At 50.0% G+C, this 15,673-nt stretch overlaps 1 protein-coding gene across 8 annotated transcripts in view; it reads left to right on the forward strand.

Annotated features, from left to right (window-relative positions):
* The window catches only part of BCOR (BCL6 corepressor), a 115,981-nt gene that overhangs the window by 88,019 nt on the left and 12,289 nt on the right, over positions 1–15,673 (forward strand). For 3 of the 8 annotated variants that reach the window (XM_069463090.1, XM_069463089.1, XM_069463088.1), the window contains exons 2-8: positions 820–945; positions 2,272–2,350; positions 3,289–6,132; positions 6,813–6,866; positions 7,331–7,517; positions 14,262–14,525; positions 15,029–15,271. In XM_069463090.1, the coding sequence (XP_069319191.1) occupies positions 860–945; positions 2,272–2,350; positions 3,289–6,132; positions 6,813–6,866; positions 7,331–7,517; positions 14,262–14,525; positions 15,029–15,271 (3,757 nt within the window). In that variant the 5' untranslated portion in view covers positions 820–859. Of the gene's footprint in view, positions 1–819; positions 946–2,271; positions 2,351–3,288; positions 6,133–6,812; positions 6,867–7,330; positions 7,518–14,261; positions 14,526–14,926; positions 15,272–15,673 lie in introns of all 8 variants that reach the window. The other 5 variants (XM_069463086.1, XM_069463085.1, XM_069463092.1 and 2 more) reach the window with 3 other exon arrangements.

A 15,673-nucleotide genomic window follows, 5' to 3' on the forward strand; every position in this document is an offset into this window, starting at 1 on the left:
CTTTTGCCCGCTCCCCGTGTGTGCCAGCAGCTTGGAGCCCATCAGCCTGGGCTGCTAAGACTTCTGCGCTCGCTAATGATTTCTTGTCCCCAGCGAGCAGGCGTCATTGAATTACTCAGCCGCCTCCCTCTGCAGCTCCCAGGCAAAACCACCCAGGCAAAACCACCCGGGTTAGGTGCTTAATCTAATCTAGGGTTCGGGGGTGGGGCAGCTCACCAGCCCACCGACTCTTTCGCCTTCAATCTCTAAGTTGCACACATGACAGCCTTGGAAATTCAGCCCTAGTGTGAGCCCTAGACCCGCCGCCACACCTCACTCTTGTGCCTTTCACTATCCTTGCACCCTTTTGTCCCCAAGAAGGATCAGTTTGTGCTTCCCAGTGATCCAGCACACCTGGACCTATTGCCATAGTCTCCCCTTGAATAAAGTCTTCCCTGCCTTCTTTAGCAAGTGTCAAGAGTGATCCGTTTTTTTCTTGACCACCACACACTTTCGAAGGCTGGGAAAGGGGGCAGGCAGGCACGTGCAGTGGTACACCTTGGATGTGTGCTGTGCCTTGGATAGGGCTGCCTGTTTCGCTTTGAACTTTTCCCCACCCCCAGTGCCTCCTACTGGGGAAACTACACCCCCCTCTGCTCTACATGCTGTACATTCGGGTCCAACGTGCCCTCGGCTCCTGGACGTCTGTAGACATCAAGCACAGCCTGCCTTTCAGAGTCTGCCTCCTGTATGAATTGCCTAGAAAGAGGCCTTCTGGAGCTCCCCGTTTGGCCCTCCTTTACTCAACCTCCTGGGGTTTTTTTTTTTTCTTTTAAACAGACTAGACGCTTGAAGCAAAGCTGCCATCCCTGAAGACGACATGCTCTCAGCAACCCCCCTGTATGGGAACGTTCACAGCTGGATGAACAGCGAAAGGGTCCGCATGTGTGGGGCAAGCGAAGACAGGTGAATGCGGCCACCTGGGCCAGGCTCGAGGCGAGAGAGCTGGCCTCTTCCCCCGAGCTCCTGAGTAGAGCCCACACCGAAGCCCCCCTCACCTTCTCACAGCCACAGTGGCCCAAAGGAGGTGGGGGAGAAAGCTCCCGCCTAGGCGGCAGCGCTTGATTTACAGTTTTAACAGGCAACCCGGCTCAGCGAAGCATTGCCGCCCTTTAAAAGATTAGCCCCTAAAGCGGCCTTTCAGTGCACTTTCGTCCTTAATTTATTATTTCATATTTATGAAGGAGAATTAATCCCAGTCTATATGCTGCTTTAACTCTAAATGTCAGGAGCGTGGGCCCAGGTGGAGCGGCATTCGATGTGCTTTTAAAACAAATAGTTTGCTCAGTAATAAATGGGGAGAGAGCCACCCTTTCCTTCATTTAAGCCCAGGATTTCTCGTTGTCCTCTGCTGCCTGTTCAGTGAGGCCATTGGCACCTGGTTTTAGTCGCCCAACAGCTCTGTTGTGCTCCCTGATCAGTAATTTTAGAGTGTAGGGTAGAGGCAGCTAAGCAGTAGATGATTGAAGCTGCTCTTTGGGGTAATGATGAAACTTTTCCTTTGCTGCTTGTCAGCAATTTTATCCTGGGGATTTGGAAGTTGGCACCAAGCACTTTCTTTATCGATGCTCTCTGATAACAAGTCCCAGGGCAGCCGCAGCAGCCTGGCACAGATGTGCAGCTTCCTCTTCAGCCTGGAACAGCTGACATTTGTATGATACTAGTGTGTATCCCCCTGTCATTTTGATAAAGGCAGTCAAATATGGCTTCCTTATCACCATGGAAACCAGTTTCCTAGGACATGGTTTCTAACTTTGTTTTGGGAAAAGTTTTGAAAGCCTGCCCTCATGGGTAATATGGAAGTGGTTGATGAGGTGGCCAGCCTGCGGACTCCAGCCTTCCAGTCCCCCTTGGCCGTGTGACTACTTCATGTGTACCCTCCAATAGAGTTTATAAGGGTTGGCTGGGACAGCTGAGCTCGGATCTGCCTACTTGGCCTCTCTAGAGTAAAAAATCTCACGGGGAGAAGTGGTTGTGCTTAATTTCTGGCTTACCCACCTCAGTGACATACTTGTGATTATGTCCCCATACATGAAAGGCCCTGCTTTTCCTTTGTTTTTCCTGGTCAAGTCGAATCACCATTTAGGGGCAACTTTCAATATGGGCCATTGTGGAGGGGCTTAAGGACAATTTAAAAAATTGGGTTCGTAGAAACTGGTTTGTTCTGGGAGATGTATGAAAGATGGATTCAGCGAGGAATGCTTTCATGAAGTTGGTGTGTCCTTTTAATAGGAAAATTCCTGTAAATGATGGTGACACTTCAAAAACCAGACTGGAACTGAGGGAAGAGAATCCCTTGAACCACAACGTGGTAAGAGATTAATGGCTTCTGTTGATGTGATATCTGAATATCAGTGATCTGTAATCAATTGTATTAATCTGCATACCATGAAAAGGTGGGGGAGGGACTGGGGGAGGGGGTCAGAGCAGGACAGAGGAAGGAGAAAGCCTGTGCTATAGGACAAGGCCCCTACCCAAGCTCTTCCTGTCTTGCCTTCTTGGTGGTGGGCTCATTCTGCATGTGTCCCCATCTCCTAGTGACTGGTAGGTTACATGCCGCCTTTTCTTCCATAAGCTACGTGCCACATCAAGGCTCCCAGCTGGATAAATTTCCAGCTACCAAGTAGCCTCTTAGGGTTTACCTTTCCAGTAAAATATGAAACACAGGACTATCTCTTCAGACACCAGGGAAAGGAAGTCAAAAGATGTAACCACAGTTTGACCCATGGCCTCTTTATTGATTTAGAAATGAGGCAGCTAAAGTCCTCCGTTCCTGATGGCCCACTGAAGATTGTGTCTTGTTCTGTTAAATAATACCTACCTACACTCAGGAAAAACAAAGTGAACACCCCTCCCCCCAAGCCCTAACAGGCCTGGGGAGGGTTCGTGTGAGCTCTGTACCCCATGAAGGTGGTACTAAGAGTTTTTGATTTGGTGTCTTCTCAGTTGCAGCAAGGAAGTTTTGCTGAGAAGGTAAAATTTTCAGAGTTAATAGGTGACTGAATTAATATATGGGCCTCCAGTCTAAAAGGATCAACATTTCCCATGCTTCCAGTTTACTAGTTGAACAGAGGTGAGAAGGCAGGCAGCAAAGGGGTTTGGATAAGTGGGGAGGGGCGACAGACCGAAGGAATCCTGTCTTTAACGCTTTCTGCTGTCATGTGAACTAGTTTGTGGTGTCTCTTCGGGTTGGGTGCTGCTACTTTGAAGGAGTGTCCCAAGTAACACCCTTGTTGTTCTTCTGCAAAGGTGGATGCAAATACGGCCCATCGGATTGATGGCCTGGCAGCACTGAGCATGGACCGCACCGGCCTGATCCGGGAAGGGCTCCGGGTCCCCGGAAACATCGTCTATTCTAGCTTGTGTGGACTGGGCACAGAGAAAGGTCGGGAGGCTGCCACAAGCACTCTAGGTGGCCTTGGGTTTTCTTCAGAGCGAAATCCAGAGATGCAGTTCAAACCGACTACACCTGAGACAGTGGAGGCTTCTGCTGTCTCTGGAAAACCCCCAAATGGCTTCAGTCCTATATACAAAACACCGCCTGGAATACAAAAAAGTGCTGTAGCCACAGCAGAAACACTGGGCTTGGACAGGCCTGCCAGTGACAAACAGAGCCCTCTCAACATCAATGGTGCTAGTTACCTGCGGCTGCCCTGGGTCAATCCTTACATGGAGGGTGCCACGCCAGCCATCTACCCTTTCCTCGACTCACCAAATAAGTATTCACTGAACATGTACAAGGCCTTGCTACCTCAGCAGTCCTACGGCTTGGCCCAGCCGCTGTATTCTCCAGTCTGCACCAACGGGGAGCGCTTTCTCTACCTGCCGCCACCTCACTACGTCAGTCCCCACATCCCGTCATCCTTGGCATCACCCATGAGGCTCTCGACACCTTCCGCCTCCCCAGCCATCCCACCTCTCGTCCACTGCGCAGACAAAAGCCTCCCGTGGAAGATGGGTGTCAGTCCTGGGAACCCTGTTGATTCCCATGCCTATCCCCACATCCAGAACAGTAAACAGCCCAGGTTGCCCTCTGCTAAGGCGGTCACTAGTGGCCTGCCAGGGGACACAGCTCTCCTGTTGCCTCCCTCGCCTCGGCCCTCACCCCGCGTCCACCTTCCCACCCAGCCTGCTGCAGACACCTATTCTGAGTTCCACAAGCACTATGCCAGGATCTCCACCTCTCCTTCAGTCACCCTGTCGAAGCCATACATGACGGTCAGCAGCGAGTTCCCCACGGCCAGGGTCTCCAATGGCAAGTATCCCAAGGCTCCGGAAGGGGGCGAAAGTGCCCAGCCAGTGCCCGGGCACGCCCGGAAGACAGCGGTTCAAGACAGGAAAGATGGCGGCTCACCTCCTCTGTTGGAGAAGCAGACCGTTACCAAAGACGTCACAGATAAACCACTAGACTTATCTTCTAAAGTGGTGGATGCAGATGCTTCCAAAGCTGACCACATGAAAAAGATGGCTCCCACAGTCCTGGTTCACAGCAGGGCTGGAAGTGGCTTAGTGCTCTCCGGAAGTGAGATTCCGAAGGAAACATTATCTCCTCCCGGAAGTGGCTGTGCTATCTATAGATCTGAAATCATAAGCACTGCTCCCTCGTCCTGGGTGGTGCCTGGGCCAAGTCCTAACGAAGAGAACAATGGCAAAAGCATGTCACTGAAAAACAAAACACTGGACTGGGCAATCCCACAGCAGCGGAGTTCATCATGTCCCCGAATGGGTGGCACGGACGTTGTGATCACTAATGTTTCGGGGTCAGTGTCAAGCGCAGGCCGCCCAGCCTCTGCATCGCCCGCCCCAAATGCCAATGCAGATGGCACCAAGACCAGCAGGAGCTCTGTGGACACCACCCCATCCGTCATTCAGCACGTGGGCCAGCCCCCGACCACGCCTGCCAAGCACAGCAGCAGCACCAGCAGCAAGGGCACCAAAGCCAGCAACCCAGAACCGAGTTTCAAAACAAACGAGAATGGCCTCCCACCAAGTTCAATATTTCTGTCTCCAAATGAGGCATTTAGGTCCCCACCAATTCCCTACCCGAGAAGTTACCTCCCTTACCCAGCACCTGAGGGCATTGCTATAAGTCCCCTCTCCTTACATGGCAAAGGACCTGTCTACCCTCACCCAGTTTTGTTGCCCAATGGCAGTCTCTTTCCTGGGCACCTTGCCCCAAAGCCTGGACTTCCCTATGGGCTGCCCACTGGCCGGCCAGAGTTTGTGACCTACCAAGATGCCCTGGGCTTGGGCATGGTGCATCCCATGTTAATACCACACACGCCCATAGAGATCGCTAAAGAGGAGAAACCAGAGAGGAGGTCCCGGTCCCACGAGAGAGCCCGCTACGAGGACCCAACCCTCCGGAATCGGTTTTCTGACATCTTGGAAGCTGGCAGTACCAAGTTACATCCAGAAGTCCCCACCGACAAGAACCTAAAGCCAAACCCCAGCTGGAATCAAGGGAAGACTGTTGTCAAAAGCGACAAGCTTGTCTATGTAGACCTTCTCCGAGAAGAACCAGATGCTAAAACTGAGGCAAACGTGTCCAAACCTGGCTTGGTAGCGGAGACTGTTAGCCAGAGTGCTGAGCCCGCCAAGCCCCCAACTGACCCGGCCCTGCAGCAGCACCGTGATTTCATCACCTTGAGAGAGGAATTGGGGCGCATCAGTGACTTCCACGAAGCTTATACTTTCAAACAGGCTCCAGGCCAGTCAGTCTTCAGCTTAAACAAGGACAGTGTTCCGGCAGGTACCAACAAAGAGAACATAGGGATGCCAGTTTCAACTCCATTCCTGGAGCCAACTCTGGGGAGCGATGGCCCTACTATAACTTTTGGTAAAACCCAAGAGGATCCCAAACCATTTTGCGTGGGTGGTACCCCACCGAGCGTGGACGTCACCCCCACCTATACCAAAGATGGAGCCGATGAGGCGGAATCAAATGATGGCAAAGTTCTCAAACCGAAGCCATCAAAGCTGGCAAAGAGAATTGCAAACTCGGCAGGTTACGTGGGTGACCGATTCAAGTGTGTCACTACTGAACTGTACGCAGATTCCAGTCAGCTCAGCCGGGAGCAGCGGGCATTGCAGGTGAGCCCGGGACCTGAATTTCAGTAACTTTCACTGGTTGTCAGTTTTTTAATGTGTAAAGAGGATTGGGGGAGTATGGTAGAGTACCAGGCAGATTTGGTTAACGAAGTTTATGATAATTTGAATGTATGCAATGTGTCCAGTAAGGGAACGTGAGTGGTAGCACTTAGGTGTTTCTGGATACTTTAAGTTATTCTATAGATTATAAGAGAACTCCACTTGAATGGTGGTAACAGAAGTTTTAATTATTATGAAAGATATCTAAAGACTGCATGACGTTTACCTATCAAATGCTTTGATTTCTCTGCCTGTAAGATAAATATACCTAGAAGTGCTGTTTAGAATACCTTACTTGATACTTGGTGGAGATGTGTAGCAGCCGCATGTCTGTGGGTTTCATACAATTTTTTTCACCAAAAAGAAAAAGAAAAACCAAACCAAAAAGAAAAAAAAAAAAAGAGAGAGAGAAAAGCTTGCTTAAAGGGATAGAGTATGTATAATAACTTGCTAGTGAATTATGATAGATGTTGTATAGGAATTTCCTTAAGATATTTTACTTTTAATTAAAAGATGAATAAAGCCAAATTGTTTTGCAATGTTAAGAAAAAAATTGGTTTATGCTTATAAAAATGGATGAAGTTATCTAAATGATCCATTGAGTGCCCATTTTAATTACATAGATGGAAGGATTACAAGAGGACAGTATTTTATGTCTACCCGCTGCTTACTGTGAGGTCAGTTCTTCAAATTTTTATTACTAGAATCTTACATAAACCTTTTGAGTTAAATTTCATTTCCAAATATACAAAGGGAAGTTTGTGGGCCATGGTCGTCTTTATTCATTGTGCATTTTTTTTCTTTTCTGTTGTGTTTTTGTTTTGTTTCCTTTGCGTTGTGTTTTTGTTTTGTTTTATTTACCTTCAAAAGAGAATGTCTGTCTCTATGCAATAGTGTATGTATGGATATACATACACACCGCATATATATCTTATATTGAATAAAGAATGTGTGACTACTTACATATAGATACTCTTAAATTTAATCTGTTAAACTTTAAAATATCTTGAGTTGCATCTCATAAATTGTGGTTGGTTTTGGGCAAACTTTTCTTTGAAAATACTTTCCTTTAAGGTAAGGCGAACGAAGTAGCTTTTATGGTAAGGTGTTGTTTTTTTTTCCATCTCCGTTCTCTTTCTAGCGTGCAATGATGCGCTTCTCAGAGTTGGAGATGAAAGAAAAAGAAGGTGGCCACCCAGCAACCAAAGACTCCGAGGTGTGCAAATTCAGTCCAACTGACTGGGAAAGGTTGAAAGGAAATCAGGACAAAAAGCCAAAGTCTGTCCCCCTGGAGGAGGCCGTTGCCGACCAGAACGAAAGCGAGAGATGTAAGTAAACCCGAGCGGCTTGCTAATGGTACCGTGTTGGTGAGAATGGGGCAGTCTTGCTCCCAGAGCCCAGGAACGTGAGAGAAATCCATTCACTTAGAATGGCCTGAGGTCCAGTTGATGTCTGCTCAGAGAAACGGGCTGCTTTCGCCATCCATGGAGTGAAGGATTGATTGTCCTTTTGAACCTTGTGGCAGCCAGGAATGAGCCATCTGCGAAAGATAATTTCCTGGGACACACCTTCTTTTCCAAAGAAACATTGGTCCCATAGCTAGTAACAGTCTGATATAGTATAGCAGAGGAATGGCAGTAGGAAACGTGTGTGGTAGGGTCGGGTTCTGTTGTGTAGTAGTGGAATGATACTTGTAGACATTTCCTCCCCATCCTCAGAGTGACAGTCTGATATGGAACAGAGAGTACTTATACTCCCTCCAGAGGCACACGTTCTGTTGAAGTGGGAGGAAAGATGGTGAAGGCGCCATATAGATGAGCATAATCATTTGCTGTGTCTGGTTTGTTTGCCATTATTGGTAGATAGCAACAGAATCCAAGAAAGCTTGGCATACATGAGGGGGGCTCTTCCCACCAGACAGGGGGTGGTTTATGATTTAGAGGTGAACTGTGGAGAGAAAGCTAGTGCCTTCCTCAGGACACTCTTCAGTCCCAACAGCTGGCCCCCCACTGGGGTTGACTTTGGGATTTGCCCATGAGACTTCCCTGGGGATAAGATGCATTGGCAGCAAGTGGAAAAGATCTTTCTCTTCATTTCTTAAATATGCATGCTTGAGGCTTGTTCTGGACTTCAGAAACCTTGTTGGCAAAGGTGAATTAGGATGTCTGGGTTAACTAGAGGAAAGAGTAGGTGCAAAATCTTTCCAAGACAGGACACTTAGAGATATTGGGTGTATCTGAGAGTTCTGTGCCATTGGCTGTCATAGATTTGGTGTTCCTGATGCAGTTCATTGGTGCCTGATGGAGTTTGGGGGAATTTGTGGCCAGGGAAAGCGTGCTTCTTGCTACCCAGAGCACACCGCCCTACCACTACTCTCAGCTCATCCTTGGGGGTCAGACTAAGTAAGGCTACCAGCCGGGCTCCTGGGTAAACTAAACCAGGACTGGCTTGTTGTAAGTTATTGCTAAAGAAGATAGTTTCCGTTGCTAATAAGTGGTGATATTCTTGACGTACCTGAAGTCTCCTTACTCTATCTCAGAGGGTGGCTATGGGGCGGTGGAGGGTCCCTGTCACTTTTGGGTAAAGCAGGAAAGAAAGCCTTCTTCCTCACTGATTGCTGCGGTCATGCAGCCCCCGACTCCTCCCTTCTGAGTTGCCTCGTAACACTAGCTCTTGGGAAGGTTTCTCAGAGGTACCTAGGAGAAGCAGGCAAGGGTGAGTTGAGGGGAAAGTGCTTCTAGAAGAGGGGGACTGCTGCATATGAGAGACCCTCTTTGTTCTGAGTGGATGGTGAGGAGGGCCGGAGGAAGGAACAGGAACTTAGCCAGCTTCCAGTCGTCTTGCTGTTGCTCTGGTTTTTGAGTAACATGGCCAGACCCAAGAGTGGCCACTGCCCTCCAGTTCACGTCTAAGTAGCCTCACCCCTTCCTGCTTCCCAGACAAGTTTGTGTCCTTCCTTGTCTTTCCTGCTGAACCTAGAGACAGGAAGGCAGCAGGCCCTGAGCCCCAGATGATTCAGAAAGGCCTCCCTTCCCCCTCCCCTAAGCCCCTCCAAGCTTCAGACTAACAGTCTCTGTTCCTGGAGCACCCAGGACAGGGCCCAGCAAGCCATGTGCTTATGTGTGATGAGCTGCGGCAGAGAGAACCGAAGAAGGGTTGGGGAAGGTGAGGGCTCATTTTTAAAGACTGGGGCCAAGAAAGAGATGGGTCACCATTGGTTGGTGGTTTATCAAGAGGAATAGCCCAGAGGAGTACTTGTCCTTGCTGCTGCCCCCCTGCCATCTCATCCTGGGGACAGCAGGTGCTAAATCCATTCAGCTGCAAATTAACTGGGCCCTCTTGGCCATCAGTCTGTCATGTGGGCTCAGGCCCTACTCTGCATGGGTGTCACTGTGGCCAGGAGCCAAGCTGTGAGCATATGGGAGCTAGGGTGGGGATTTGGGGCAGGCAGGGTCACAAAGAGGGTAGAGGACACCTCCTGGAAGCCTTCCCCCTTCCGAGGCAGCCCTCTGCTCCTGCAGCACCAATAACTTCTGAGATGGCAGGTGCCTCTTGCATAGCCTCAGCCTCCCTAGTGTGTGTGTCTCGTTGAGAGGGGCTCATTTAAGAAAAATGAATTAACTTGAATTAATCTTGACCATGGTCAAGATTTTCATTCACTTTTTTTTTTTTTTTTTTTTTTTTTTTTTTTGAGACAGAATCTCACTCTATTGCCCGGGCTAGAGTGCCGTGGCGTCAGCCTAGCTCACAGCAACCTCAAACTCCTAGGCTCAAGCAATCCTTCTGCCTCAGCCTCCCGAGTAGCTGGGACTACAGGCACACGCCACCATGTCCGGCTAATTTTTTTTTTAATGTATATTTTTTTAGCTGTCCAAACCATTTCTTTCTATTTTTAGTAGAGACGGGGATCTCACTCTTGCTCGGACTGGTCTCGAACTCCTGACCTCGAGGGATCCTCCCGCCTCGGCCTCCCAGAGTGCTAGGATTACAGGCGTGAGCCACCGCGCTCGGCCTCATTCACTCTTTATGATAGTATGGGTGGCTGAGTTAAAATTTTCATTTGAGAAGTTGAACAAATGAATTGGGAGGCTCCTCAAACTTGAAAGTTTATTAATAGAAACCATCAGTGGTATTTTGAAGACAGGATAGGTCAAGGAGGCATTACTTTTATTGATTGATTGATTGATTGATCGATTTTTATTGATAGATATTGGATGTACATATTAACCCTTCCTTCTTGAACATGGGTCTCTGTCTCCCTTGCCAGCTACTTTTGTAAATGACTTTGAGTTTGGAACAGAGAGACAGCTACTGATGCCTCTGCTGGAGGCGATGCAGTTACCTACAGAGGGAATGGGCGTCATGGGCCACCCTCAAAAGTTACAGTCCTCCCCTATCTTGTCTAGGGCTCACTGGGCATGGCTGCCACAGTGGTGAAGTTCCTTTGTTGCCATGGTGACTTGTAAATGTTGCTATGGCGATGCTTCTACGAGGTACTGCTATGACACAACCATGATAAATTATGGGATGTATGTGTTTTGTGTCATATGACCCTGCTACAGGGAGTGAGTGTTAAACCTCAAATAATTCAGCCACGTTCACATCTGCCTAGATCGTGTGACCAAGGGTACTTGGCTTCCCGATTTTAGAAGGGCTGAAAGTAGCAGCGATGGAGGAGCATAATGGTTAGCGCCCTTATCTATCTCTGTCTATCCACCCATCTCCTTCACCCTCAAGGGTAATTTTTGTGGGTAGCAGTTAGAATAGTCCCAGTCAAGGAGGTCCAAGTCACAGTATACAGGAAGGTGACATGGAGCCTCTCCCCTATAGCTGTCGGCTATGTTTCTTGGGCGGTCAAGGTGGGTGTTCTTTGGGATTGTTACTGACACACAGAAGGTCACCCTAGCATAAGGTTTGGGGGACCTTCACTGAGGGGAATTGTAATCTTTGCCTTGAGAAGCTCTGGGGTTGGGGGAAGGAGGATGGGCCTAGTTTGGGAAAAGATGCTCTTGAGAGTGGAGAAGAAAGCAGCTATGCCACGTGTGGGCAGGTGTGACTTCATTGAACCTGAACATAGCAACGGAGAGTTCCTAATACTAGATCAGGACTATTCAGTGGCGGGGGTGGGGGGACTATCCATAAGGTAAGCCACAGCCTCCCGGGCACAGGAGTGGCAGCCCTGGCTGAATGGGTAATGGCAGGGAGCAAGCTTGTGTGCCGTACACTCCCTGTCCTCCCCCACCAGCCTCCCTGGGAATGGGGGAGCAGGAAGTGGTATGTGAAGGGGAGGTTCCCCCACTCCCAACTGGGCAGCTTTTCCCCTATGGGAAGCCCCAGGGGAGACACATGGTGAGTCCCCCCCAATGTCTTATAGGGGTGCTCTTGTTCAACAAGGAACAGGGAGTCGAGATCAGTCACTCCCTGCTGAAACCAGCCAGCAAAATAAATGATCATGTCTTCCAGGAGGTTTTCTGTGGACAAAAGATGCCAGCAGTTTGGGCAAAAGGTCGGGTAGGTGAGATGTAAACTCATTTCACTGTTAGGAAGTTTACAGTAAGGGTGAGCACTTCAGTGGAAAACCTTCTCCTTGAGAAGGATGCCTTAGACGGGGTTGAGACTATTAGAAATACAGGTGGCTATGAGACCGGGAGTTCAAGTGTAAAATGTGAAAGTTGAATCTGAAACACGGGTTGAGAGATTCTTAAGCTGGGGTGGAGGGGCCCATCTGATGTGGGAAAGGTGGCAAGGCAGTTCATTATGGGTGGGGCCCCATGCTAACGAAGCTGTTGCCTGGTTGTGCCTGGGAAGGCACTGTGACATCACCCAGTCACCTCTACTTTCAAACCACCTACTTTGAATCATCTTTCCTCCCTAAAGGGAAGAAGGAGTACACTTCAAAAGTTTAAAAGTACACTTTTAAGATTACACACGGTGCTTCTTAAGCCATTTTTGCATATTTACACTGGATCCCCCTCTCCCACAGGGCTTTGGGGAGGGGGGGGTTGACTGGACCAGGGAAATCAAATGGTATACCTAGGGAAGTTCACATCTTAAAATTTCATAAATATCAGGGCTAAAATTCAAGCTGGTCTAGGGGTCTTAGCATCCTTTTGTAAGTAATTTCTCCAGCCTTTCCCTGTGCCGTGCTAAGCCTGTGTTTATGAAGCCCACCCGGGAAGGCAGCTTACAGTAATATTCCCACTTTACAACTGAGGGGGGCCGAGCTGTAAAGTGGCTCTGTTACTGCCAGAGTGGTTAAGAGGGTCACAGAGCAGCTCGAGTGACAACCTGCAGCCCGCCCTCTTAGCATCCTCAGGCCAAGCCAAGTGTGGTGGCCATATCATTGGCATGGTCTAGCACAGACTAGAGGTTTGGGCAGTCTGCATGTTTTCTCCTGCCGCTGCTGCAATAGAAGACTCACCCTGGCCGTGCTTTGGGGTGTCCACCCAGTGCCAGGTGTGCCTACAGAGACCTGGGGTAGTATTCCCTGGAGGGGGCTTGGGTGCCAAGACCCAACCATTCTGGTCCGTATGGTGAGTGAGGATGGGGAGGAATGGCTGGGGAGACTCTGCCATTCCTTTGTAAGAGTAGATGCAGCCCGTTTATCCCTCCGTGGGGCATCCTCGAAGAGGAGGTGAATGGGTCCTTCCACCATTGAAAGCACAGGCTCACCAAAGCCAGGGTGAAGCTCACCCCCACAGCTGACTGCCACTAACCACTGGGAATGCCGCCAAGAGGAGCTGATGAGGGTACCAGTGAGGCTGGTCATGAGTGGGAGTGACATTTGAAGTGGGCCGGGGAGAGGAGGGATGAGGTCACATGAGGTGTATGCCACTTCATCTAGAAGCTGACTTGTGCCACTCAGCTCAGTGTTACCAAGATCCTGGACTCATAGCCCGATGATGTGCAGGGTCATTTTAGTGGGCCAAGGGCAAACACCTTAACCTTACGGTGGTCATTTGGTAGTTACTATTTATATTTTATTGTATATTAGAAAAGTCATGACCAGCAAAGCAGTAAATGAGCTATTTTGTGGGATTAGAGCAAAAGTAGGAAGTGATGTTGGGCTGAGATGATTCAAGGAAAAGCCCCACCGCGATGCTAGGCTGAGCACGGGGTGCTGGAATGAGCAGTTTTGCAAGCGTGGGCCTGGTGTAGAAAAGACACCTGCCAATGAAGGGGATGGCATCTTGTCTGTACGATCCTTGCATGTGAAGGCAGGCGTGAAGAGCAAGAGTGCCAGCCGAGGTGACCAATGTCCCCGTGGGGTTCCCCCTATCTTAGACAGGAAATGGAAGCAGACTTTTGATTTAAGTGATAAACTTTTCGCTCCACATGTGTGCAACCATCAGATTGAGTTCTTTGAAGTTGATTCTGAACTTTGGAAACCTTGCCGTTGGCCTTACCAGGCCTCTCTTCCCAGCACCCTGGGTCTGCCTGGATCCCTTGCTTCCCTCTGCCCATCTTGCAGGCAGTAGACGTGGCCTGGACTGTAGGCCTAGACCCCTCCAGGAGAGATAGTCCCTTCTTCCCATCAAGGTTCTAGGTTTGCTTTTGACGCTCTGTCTTCCGTCCCTCTTTCTTCATCACGTCTCCTGTTGGCCTAGGTGAATATTGGTGTTACCCTTCTGTAGATGAGATTTTTGGGGATATTTGGTCTCCCGTTTATTTCAAAATAATGACCTCAGCAAATTTAGGTCAGCCCAGGCTTGGTTGGATCTTGCTGCTGAAAGAGAGGACTACAGTGCTTTAAGAAAGGATAATGTTGATACCTCATCTCCTTTCTTGGTTCCCTCATACTCGAAACTATAAAAAGGTAGGAGAAAGTTACGAGTATGGTCCGTGCCTTACTTTCTGCTTTACTTGCCTGTTCTCTTCAGTGTGCCCTTATTTTGGAAAGTTCTGGTTTGAGGGTTTTGTGCTAACCATGTGTGAGGACCCCAGTCTCCAAAGAAGGGTCTATCCATAGCAGATTACCTCGGGCATGGTGGTCCCACCTGTTCCCTGAATCCTGCCTTCTCATGGTGGCCTTTGGACCCTCACTTAAGTATTCTTGTCTCCCTTCCTCCTAGGCGACTATAGTGCCGGAAACAAACACCATGATCCCTTTGAAGCCCCAGAGGACAAAGATCTTCCTGTGGAGAAGTACTTTGTGGAGAGGCAGCCTGTGAGCGAGCCACCCGCAGACCAGGTGGCTACGGACATGCCACACAGCCCCACCCTCCGGCTGGACAGGAAACGCAAAGTCTCAGGTGACAGCAGCCACACTGAGACCACTGCGGAGGAGCAGCCAGAGGACCCTCTGCTGAAAGCCAAGCGAAGACGAGTCTCCAAAGGTGAGCTCGGTCGGCTTCGGCTGCCTGCTCGGGGGAGGCCTGTGCATGCGGCCTCGGTGGACGGACAGGAGGTGTGGGTGTGCGGCGCACTGCCCCGTAGACAGAGTCGGTGAGGGGAAGCCGTGGGGCGCAGCAGTGGGGGTTTCCATTCCCACACCGCCTCCATGAGATTCCCAGCCTGGAGCCCTGGGGAAGCCGCTCACACCTCCCCTCCCCCCAAAGCCAGATGCAGGCGCTCAAGCCCAGGGATGGCCAAAGACAAATAGGCCCCCTCCCAAGACATGCTCAAGCAGAGACAGTGACCGTACCCCTCCCCCTCACCCCGCCCCATTAGTGATGCGTAAGACAGTTTGTTCCCCCCAGGGGGCTTTTTGATTAATTTGTAGTTATTTCTCCATTAGATGACTGGCCTGAGAGGGAAATGACAAACAATTCCTCTAACCACTTAGAAGACCCACATAATAGTGAGCTGACCAACCTGAAGGTGTGCATTGAATTAACAGGGCTCCATCCTAAAAAACAACGCCACTTGCTGCACCTTAGAGAACGGTGGGAGCAGCAGGTGTCGGCAGCAGAGAGCAAACCTGGCCGGCAAAGCAGAAAGGAAGTGACCCAGGCGGTTCAGCCTGAGGTTACTACCCAGGGGAATAACATCACCGAAGAGAAACCTGGCAGGAAAAGGGCAGAGGCCAAAGGCAACAGAAGCTGGTCGGAAGAGTCGCTCAAATCCAGTGACAACGAACAAGGTACGTGGAGGCCACCCCTTCACGGTCCGCCTCGGAGAGTGGGTCATCCACTTGCTGTAGGAAAGGGCCTTTGAGAGGGGATCTTAGGCCACGCTGGCTCTGACTAGGATGTGGCAGGCAGGGGGTTCTCTCATGATGTCCTTGCCTGTGGCTGAGCAGGAAGGGAAGCCTGGGTGGCCCCGGGCCCCTGCCAGCACCCTCATTCCAGCCTTGGGCCGTCTCCAGTCACTGAGTCCTGAGCACCCAGGCTGGCCTTCCTTGGGAAGGCCCTTACCCTGAGGCCCAGTGGGTGGGGGTGGGAGAACAGGAAGAGCAGGCTTCTGTCCTCTTGTCCGGGCCTTTTGAAGAAACTTGCCACTTGGCGATTTGTGGGTTAACCTATTTGCCATTTGAATGTGGGAT

Source organism: Eulemur rufifrons, chromosome 30, assembly GCF_041146395.1.
Source record: "Eulemur rufifrons isolate Redbay chromosome 30, OSU_ERuf_1, whole genome shotgun sequence".
Lineage (NCBI taxonomy): Eukaryota > Metazoa > Chordata > Mammalia > Primates > Lemuridae > Eulemur > Eulemur rufifrons.